This window comes from Lycium ferocissimum, chromosome 8 (genome assembly GCF_029784015.1).
Source record: "Lycium ferocissimum isolate CSIRO_LF1 chromosome 8, AGI_CSIRO_Lferr_CH_V1, whole genome shotgun sequence".
In the NCBI taxonomy this organism is placed as follows: Eukaryota; Viridiplantae; Streptophyta; class Magnoliopsida; order Solanales; family Solanaceae; genus Lycium; species Lycium ferocissimum.
In genome coordinates, this window is record NC_081349.1 from 8067370 (window position 1) to 8077341 (window position 9972).

General features: G+C 32.2%; 1 protein-coding gene and 1 non-coding gene across 2 annotated transcripts; one reads left to right on the forward strand and one right to left on the reverse strand.

Moving 5' to 3' along the window:
* Positions 1-6717: 6717 nt before the first annotated feature.
* LOC132069057 (small nucleolar RNA R71) lies at positions 6718-6824 on the reverse strand. Its single transcript, XR_009417626.1, has one exon. It is a non-coding gene; the product is annotated as a small nucleolar RNA R71 (small nucleolar RNA).
* Positions 6825-7462: 638 nt separating this feature from the next.
* On the forward strand, positions 7463-8337 carry LOC132065992 (uncharacterized). Its single transcript, XM_059459401.1, has 3 exons — positions 7463-7610; positions 7713-8168; positions 8261-8337. The coding sequence occupies exons 1-3, from the start codon at positions 7463-7465 to the stop codon at positions 8335-8337; spliced, it is 681 nt and encodes a 226-aa protein (XP_059315384.1).
* The last annotated feature ends 1635 nt before the right edge of the window (positions 8338-9972 follow it).

Consider the following 9972-nt stretch of genomic DNA (forward strand, 5'->3'; position numbering starts at 1 on the left):
GTTATAAGTGTGGCGAGGAGTAGGTCATTTTTACAAAAATTGTAAGGTTAAGGAAAAGATTAAAGCCCTTAACATAGACGATGACCTTAGAGAGTCTTTATATAAGATTTTATTAAATTCAGATCCAGAACCCGATGATGATTCTGGTAAAGAAAGTGATAGTTCTTCCAAACCCTCTTCTGATGAAGATATTAGGGTGTTAGACGAAGAGAGTTATATCTCAACCAGTTCAGATGATGAATGTCAACCATGCCGAATAGGGCAACCTTGTATCAAAACCAAGGAAGACGATGAGTTTTATAAACTTGTTTCCCAGTTTAGTGAAAACAAAATTCAGGTCTTAGATGGAAATAACCTCGTTGACCTCCTTAAATATATTAAGGATCCAAATCTCAGGTCCCAGATTATAGACCAAATAGGTTCAAAACAGCAGCCCCAAGAAGAACCAACTGCTGTAGAAATTAGAGAACCTACAGGACCTTACACGATGGCTGGAGTCAAAAAACTCCTCCAAGAACGCCGGAATATTATAAGTACCCCGGCCACCACCCAAGATTTAGAAAGAGAGGTTCATAACCTTAAGCAAGAAATTTCCACCCTTAGAAGACACCAGGTGACATTAGATCATAGGGTCTCGCAATTAGAAGGGAAAGGAAAACAAATCATAGAGACACCAGTTTATAACACTATAGAAGAACTACCAGTTAATAGCACCACGGAAGAAGGAGAAGGTAGTGGTCCCAGTTCCAATTTTTTAATAAAATTAGAAGCCATTACTTCTTTTAAATTTTTTATAAAAGTTACTCTTTTAATTGATTATAATTTCAAAAAAGAGTTTACTGCTCTAGTTGATAGCGGAGCAGATTTAAGTTGTATCCAAGAAGGATTAATACCTTCAAAATATTTTGAAAAAACTACTCATAGTTTAAGGTCTGCTAGTGGCCAAAAAATGGGTATTACTTATAAACTACCCAAAGCTTATATTTGCCAAGACAAGGTTTGTATTCCTGAAACATTTGTGTTGGTAAAAAATATTTCAAACCAAGTTATTTTGGGTACTCCATTTATCCATAAATTATTTCCTATTCAGTGGATGGATGATAAAGGTTTTATAGGAACCTATGATAATAAACCTATTAAATTCGAGTTTATAACTGAACCTTTTTCAAGGATTTTAAATGAAATCAAAGATAAGCTGATGAATAAACATCAGCAAATCAATTTTCTTAAACAAGAAATCTATACACTTCAAATTGAAGATATTTTGCAAAATCCTAAATTACAGGATAAAATTGAGTTGATAAAAAATCAATTTTCTCTACAAATATGTAGTGATCATCCTAATGCTTTTTGGGATAGGAAAAGACATATTGTTACTCTTCCATATGAAGAATCTTTTTCTGAAAATAATATTCCTACCAAAGCAAGACCATGTCAAATGAATTCCGAATATTTGGAATTATGTAAAAATGAGATTTCGTCTTTATTGCACAAAGGTCTTATCAGATCTTCGAAATCTCCATGGTCATGCACAGCTTTCTATGTTAATAAACATGCTGAACAGGAAAGAGGAGTTCCAAGATTGGTAATAAATTATAAACCCCTTAATAAGGTTTTAAAATGGATTAGATATCCCATTCCTAATAAGAAGGATTTATTAGATCGCCTTCATAATGCGATTATATTTTCTAAATTTGATTTAAAATCAGGTTATTGGCAGATTCAAATAGCAGAAGCAGATAAATACAAAAATGCTTTTAATGTTCCAATAGGGAAATTTGAATGGAATGTCATGCCTTTTGGACTGAAGAATGCCCCTTCAGAATTTCAAAAGATTATGAATGATATTTTTATGGCTTATAGCAATTTTATCATTGTTTATATTGATGATATTTTAGTATTTTCAAATACTATCGAAATGCATTTTAAACATCTTGATATATTCAAAAAAATTATTATTCAAAATGGCCTAGTTATATCTAAGCCAAAAATGTCGCTTTTCCAAACAAAGGTCAGGTTTCTTGGACATAATATTGAAAAAGAAAAAATTGTCCCTATCAATAGAAGTATAGAATTTGCTTCTAAATTTCGATATTATTATCGATAAAACCCAACTTCAAAGATTTCTTGGAAGTTTAAATTATATTTCGCCATTTTATAAAAACTTGGCAAAAGATACATCTATTCTATATGATAGATTAAAAAAATTCCAAAACCTTGGACCTGCTCATACGCAAAAGCGGTTCAAAAAATCAAGGAAAAGTTAATAATCTTCCTTGTCTTACTTTAGCCAATCCTAGTTGGCAAAAAATTATTAAATCGATGCCTCGATATTGGCTATGGAGGAATACTTAAACAACTTTCTCCAAATGATAAACAAGAATATTTAGTCCAATTTTATTCGGCAAATGGAATAATAGCCAAAAGAACTACGCCAGCATAGCAAAGAAATCCTTGCTATAGTTAAGTGTGTTCTTAAATTTCAAGGTGATTTATATAATCAAAAGTTTTTAATTAAAACGATACTTAAGCGACAAAATTTATGTTTAATAAAGATTGCAAACATGATGTTTCTAAACAAATGTTTGCCGGATGGCAAGCTCTTTTAGCACCATTTGATTTTGAAATTCATTATAAAAAGGGAATTGATAATAGTCTCCACGATTTTCTCACTAGAGAATATTTAAGTTCATAAGCTTGTCATCTTCTCATTTGCGGGATGAGACCCACACGACACCTCCCTCTAATAGAGGAAGGGGAAGAGGACAAAAAGGAACGGGCGAGAGGCCTTGTTCTTGCTCAAATGGGCAACAAAAGGCTAATAGCCGACAAAATCGTTGATACTGCAGAAACTTCTGGTAATACCCAGAAACAAATCACTTTTGCTGATTATCTTGCTTTTATAGAAGCACAGAAAAAGGGGAATAATATGCCTCCATCATACTCCAGTGCCCTCGTAATTGATGATAATGAGGACATTGATTCCTATGAAGAAAATACTCAAAGAGAGTTAATAATTCTCCTTGAGAATGATGATCTCCAATGGAAAGATGAACCTTGGCAAATAATGCAAAGGTATTTTGATACAGCGTCATACGCCACTCCGACTTATAAATATCGGATGAATTATGAAATGATCCTATCATATACAGGGTCAGCTGAATTCCAGCATTTTTATCCTGCTAATAGCAAGAAAATTTATAATTTTTCAAAAATTATCATCAAAAAAGTATTTTCTCCAAATGAATGGGGAATAAGTCCGTTAAAGGATAGGGATTATATCCACCCAGAACAAAAAGTCCCGAGTTAAATTTAATTATTGGGATTATGTTGAAAGCTTTAATAAAGCTCTTTTATATGAAAATCCTAATAGGAAACATTCATGGTTTATAAAAATTTGTGCCAATGTTTATAAACGGGGCATACCAAATTGGTTTTATCAATGGTGGATTCATTATGGTCCAACGAAAAATCTTTACGAACCCTTTAAAGGTTTATATACCGAATGGGTTGATGTTTCTCCAAAAATAATAGATTTGGAAAATAATATTACTTTCTACGAGTAAATTTCTAATATGTATTTCTTCATTGAATTCTCTATTCCATGGATTATGAAATGGACGGTTGAAGTGGGTTATACCCCGCAAAATATGCCTTGCTTAAACGAATTTTTTATACAAAATTAGGAAAAAATTATTACAAAAATCAAAAGATGGAACTATTCCAGGACAGGATTTGATAAATCAAATTAAAACAACCATTGCACAATATAAGGACTCCCTCAGCTCAAGGACAAAGGAAGTACCCAGTGCATTTGAGCAAATTGCTCGAAAAATCCAATTGAAAAAAGGACTAATTCCACCAGAACGGCTCATAGCCCAATACATGGAGGAATTTAAGTCTAATATAATGCGGCATCTTAATATGGAAGCTATTTCAGACACATCAATGGCGTCTGTCGGTCATACCACCGATAATGAAGAAGAAGATGAAGAAGACTATAATAATCAAGTCTTAGCAGGAGAATCTCGAGTCCGGCTAATACAGAGGACTATGAAAAATTTGCAGCCCAATTCCTTGGCCAAGAGGAAGCATCTTCCGGCTCGGAAAAGACAAGGGCAAGTCACAAATGAAGTGATTGGTGGGGCCCGCCACTAGGCGGCTACTTTCATAAAGTAGGAATCTGCTTTTATAAAAGCAGCTTTAATAATTAAAGTTGGAATTATTAGGATTAGCTTTTACTTTCGGCTACTTTTTGGCCGACTTTGCTTTTTCTTTACTTTTACTTTTTATCTGGCCATCATGTTGTCGGCCATTTGCTTTTTAATTTTGTTGTTTTGTACTTCTGATCCGTTATATAAGGATCAAACTTCTCAGTTGAGAGGCAAGTCTTGGATCCCCCAAGCACGAGCTCTCTACCACTCTCCTCTGTAAAAAACTTTCTCTAATAAATAAAAAGTTTGTTCATATAAATCTTCTCCTGCTGAGCACAACCTCCATCTTTAAGGTATAAATTTTATTTTTTCTTTTATTTACTTTATTTTATAATTTAAGTTCATGTTTAGCCTTATAGGCTAAAATACTCCGTTGAATTACGTCACACTAGACTACTAAGATCATGGTAATAATGCTCTAATGCATCATGATTATGCCAAAACATGATGTTCAAGGTTAGGTGAGATTGACCCAGGCGGATTGTTCAAAACCAGGCGGTGGTCCTGTTTTCCGCCCACTTAGCCGAGGGATGGCGTTTAAGGGCATGTTTGGACTTGTTCTGGCAAGAACAACCCCAACGCCAGGGTCAATAGCCTAGTAAAGCAACATGCTACCTAGATGGCATCATGTGGCGGCGCGATCCTTAAATATATAGTATACTTAAAGTATGTATATAACTTAAACATATATCTATATATATATATAAGTTATATAACCTAGGTATATTGATATATATACATATATTCTTACTATATTTTAGGTATGTATATATATATATATATATATTAAGTTATACATATATATAAGTTATATATAACTTAAACATATTTATATATATTAAGTTATAAAACCTAAGTATACTGATACATATATTGATATATATATATAAGTATATTCTTACTATATTTTAGGTATGTATATATATATATATGTATACGTATATACGAATTTATAAACTTAGAAAATAATTAAGCTATAAATAACATAGGTTATAATATATAAGTTATAAGTATATATAGTATACTTAAAGTATGTATATATATATATATATATATATATATATATATATAGATAGATAGATATATATAAATATATATGTTTAAGTTATATGTATACTATATATAGTTATAAGTTGTATATATATGTATATATGTTTAAGTTATATGTATACTATATACACTTATATATATATATATATATATATACATATACATATGTTTAAGTTATATGTATACTATATATAGTTATAAGTTGTATATATATGTATATATGTTTAAGTTATATGTATACTATACACACTTATATATGTTTAAGTGATATGTATACTATATATATATATATATATATATATATATATATATATATATATATATACATTTAAGTTATTATTGTTGTTGTTATTGTTATTGTTGTTGTTATTATTATTGTCGTTGTTGTTGTTGTTGTTGTTGTTATTGTTGTTGTTGTTGTTGTTATTGTTGTTGTTATTCTTATTGTTGTTTTTATTATTATTATTATTATTATTATTATTATTATTATTATTATTATTATTATTATTATTATTATTATTATTATTATTATTATTATTATTATTATTATTATTATTATTATTATTATTATTATTATTATTATTATTATTATTATTATTATTATTATTATTATTATTATTATTATTATTATTATTATTATTATTATTATTATTATTATTATTATTATTATTATTATTATTATTATTATTATTATTATTGCAAGATTATGGTAGTTTATGACCCGCTCTTCTTCAAAAGAGTTGGCATATTACGATCCGTGAAATTGAAAGATCTATTCATTTGCGCGGAAGAAACAAACATCCGCTTCTCAAAGTGTAACTCATGACGAAATGGAGCATCAACCAGGAGTTGAATTATTGCAAGATTATGGTAGTTTATGACCCGCTCTTCTTCAAAAGAGTTGGCATATTACGATCCAGAAATTGAAAGATCTATTCATTTGCGCAGGAAGAAACAAACATCCGCTTCTCAAAGTGTAACTCATGACGAAATGGAGCATCAACCAGGAGTTGAAAATCACCCACCAGGAACTCCACCACCACTTGTTCCAGAAGATTAGTTTGATGAAGTGGTGCCAAGACCAGCAAATAGAATTCTAAGGGATTATGCTAGACCAGATCACTTCAACTGTGAATCTAGTGCGAGGCCCTCTAGTTGCAGCTAACAACTTCGAAATCAGGACTGAATTAATTCAAACAATTCAACAATCATGTACGTTCATCGGTGATCTTAGTGAAGATCCACACAGTCATATGATTGATTTCTTAGAATTAGTTGAAATCGCTAAATATAATGGAGTATCCCTCAGACAATCAAGCTAAGGCTATTTCCTTTTTTCTTTAAAAGGAGATGCCAAGACTTGGTTGCGAAGTTTACCTCAAGGTCTATCACCACATGGGATCAGATGACTCCAAAGTTTTTAAATAAATATTTTTCCCCTGCTAAAACCACAAAGTTAAGACAAGATATCACTAATTTCTTACTGACTGACACAGAGTCAGTTTATCAGGCGTGGGAGAGATTAAAAGAAATGCTAAAAAAATGTCCATATCATGACATTGCTAAACATATGCAATTGTATATTTTTTATCATGGGCTAAAACCTTCTTCTCGAAATGTGATAGATGCAGCTGCAAGAGGTTCCATTATGGGAAAAACCACAGAAGAAGCTTTGCAAATGATGAATGAAATATCTGAAAATGCTATTCAATGGCCATCTGATCGTGTAATCAATAAGAAAGCTACTATTGTGATTCAAGCAGATGCTTTAAATACACTAACTCAACAAATTGCTTCTTTGGCACAAAAGTTTGAATCTTTTCAGGAGAATACACAACATTCAAGCCAAGCTGAGGCCTGTGACGTATGTGGAGGAAACCATCTAAAAAATGAATGTCAAGCAAGCAACCAAAATGAGGAGCAGGTTAATGCCCTTGGATACAAGCCATACTCTTTTGGTAGTCCATTGGCACAAAAACATCTAGGATTTCAATGGAGGAATCCAAATGGTGCTGAAAACTCCCAAAGCTTTCAAAAGCAATAGGTACAGGGTCCACCTGGATACCAGAATCAAAACCGCGGACCATCAAATTTCAGACCATATCAAAAAATAACTCCATATCAAAGAGAGGCCTCAACAAGCACATACGAATCTTGATGACCTATTGTACAAGTACATCAAATCCACTGATGAAAAAATGGAGAGTCAAAATTCAGCTCTAAAAAATCTGGAAATTCAGTTAAGCCAGTTGGCAACTCTTATGTCTGAAAAGATTCAAGGTCCCTTACTAAGCAATACAGAGAAAAATCCAAAGGAGCACCTTAAAGAAGTCGCTTTACGGTCAGGTAAGAACCTTTATTAACCTTACAAGGACACCCAAGAAAAGAATCAATCATCATAACAGGTAGACAAAGGTAAGAATCTTGAAATACCCTCTGAACAATCAGAAGAAAAAGAAAAGAAAATGGAAGAGGAAAATATTCTCCCTGTGAAAATTCCTTTTCCACAAAATATGAAGAGAGAAAAGCTTGATAGTCAATTTGCCAAGTTTTTGGATATTTTAAAAAAAATTCACATTAATATTCCTTTTACTTATGCTTTATTACAAATGCCTTCATATGCCAAGTTTCTAAAAGAAATTTTGTCAAGCAAAAGAAAATTGGAAGAAGCTTTTGCGGTAGTACTTGCTAAAAAATGTAGTGCTATACTTCAAAACGAATTGCCACAAAAGCTCGGGGATCCATGTAGTTTTACAATTCCATGCACTTTGGGAGGAGTATATTTTGAAAAAGCACTTTGTGACTCTGGGGCTTCAATAAATCTAATGTCGTTTTCTATTTTTAGAAAATTGGATCTTGGTGAAATAAAAAACACAAGTGTTTCTCTTCAGTTTGCAGATCAAAGTACTAAAAAACATAAGGGAATAATTGAAAATATTCTTGTAAGAGTTGATAAGTTCGTTTTCCCTGTGGATTTTATAGTACTTGAAATGCAGGAATGTCTGATGAACCGATAATTTTGGGTAGACCATTTCTTGCTACAGGAAAAGCAATCATAGATGTCCATCAATGACAATTAATTTTAAGAGTAGATGAAGGAAGAGTCATTTTTTATATGCAAAAAATGCTAAGATTTTCAGGAGATGAGACATCAACCCCATGTTTTTCAATTGACATGATTAGTGATCTTGCAGATGAATTCAAAGATGATAAATTGATTCTAGATTCTATGGAAATATGCTTGTCCAAATCTAGCACCTCACAAGATGATGATCCCACCATCAGGAGCGAAGCTGAAATATTGGAAAAAGATTATAAGGATGAGGAGATACATTCGGAAGAAGTTCAACCAAAAATTGAACTCAAAATTCTTCCTTCTCATTTGAAATATTTTTATCTTGAGCATGAATTATTTCCAGTAATTATTTCATCTTCTCTATCTGTTAAACAGGAAGATAGTTTAATTGAAGTACTACGAGCACAAAAAGGAGCCTTAGGGTGGACAGTGGCAGAAATCAAAGGGATTAGTCCAGCTATTTGTACGCACAAAATGCTCATCGAAGATAGCTACAAACTAATAGTCCAGCCCCAAAGGAGATTGAATCCTACAATGCAAGAAGTGGTGAAAAATGAAATAATTAAACTTCTTATGGCAGGTATCATCTATCCCATTTCTGATAGCCCTTGGGTAAGTCCTGTTCAAGTAGTACCAAAAAAAGGAGGTATGACGGTCATAAAAAATGAAAATAATGAACTCATACCTACTAGAACAATTACTGGATGGGGAGTTTGTATTGATTATAGACGCCTCAATGATGCCACCAGAAAAGATCATTTTCCTTTACCATTTATTGATCAAATGTTGGAAAGGGTAGCAGGATATGGTTTTTACTGTTTTCTTGATGGATATTCAGGTTATAACCAGATACCAATAGTACCAGAAGACCAAGATAAGACAACTTTCACATGTCCCCATGGAACATATGCCTATAGGAGAATGCCATTTGGTTTATGTAATGCATCTGCCACATTTCAACGTTGTATGTCAGCAATTTTCTCAGACATGACTGAAAAATTTCTAGAGATTTTTATGGATGATTTCACTCTTTTTGGAAAATCATTTGAAGATTGTCTTTACCATTTGACCTTAGTTCTTAAGAGATGTGAAGAGACAAACTTGATTCTTAATTGAGAGAAATGTCATTTTATGGTTATAGAAGGAATTGTTCTAGGACATAAAATCACTGCTAAAGGGATAGAAGTTGATAAGGCTAAAATTGATATTATAGCAAGATCACCCCCTCCCACAACACTTAAAAGCATTAGAAGTTTTTTAGGACATGTAGGTTTTTACAGACGGTTCATAAAAAACTTTTCAAAGATTTCAAAACCGCTGACTAACCTTTTGATGAAAGATGTTAAGTTTGAATTTTCAGGTGATTGTTTGAAGGCATTTGAAACCCTTAAGGAAAGATTGTCAACAGCCCCTATAGTTGTGTCCCCTGATTGGAGCCACCCTTTTGAGATCATGTGTGATGCTAGTGATACAGCCGTAGGAGTTGTTTTAGGCCAGAGAAAAGATAAGATTTTTCGTCCCATTTACTATGCTAGTAGAACATTGAATGAGACTCAGTTGAATTATGAAACTACAGAAAAAGAATTACTGGCAGTAGTATTTGCATTTGACAAGTTTCTTTCCTATTTAATA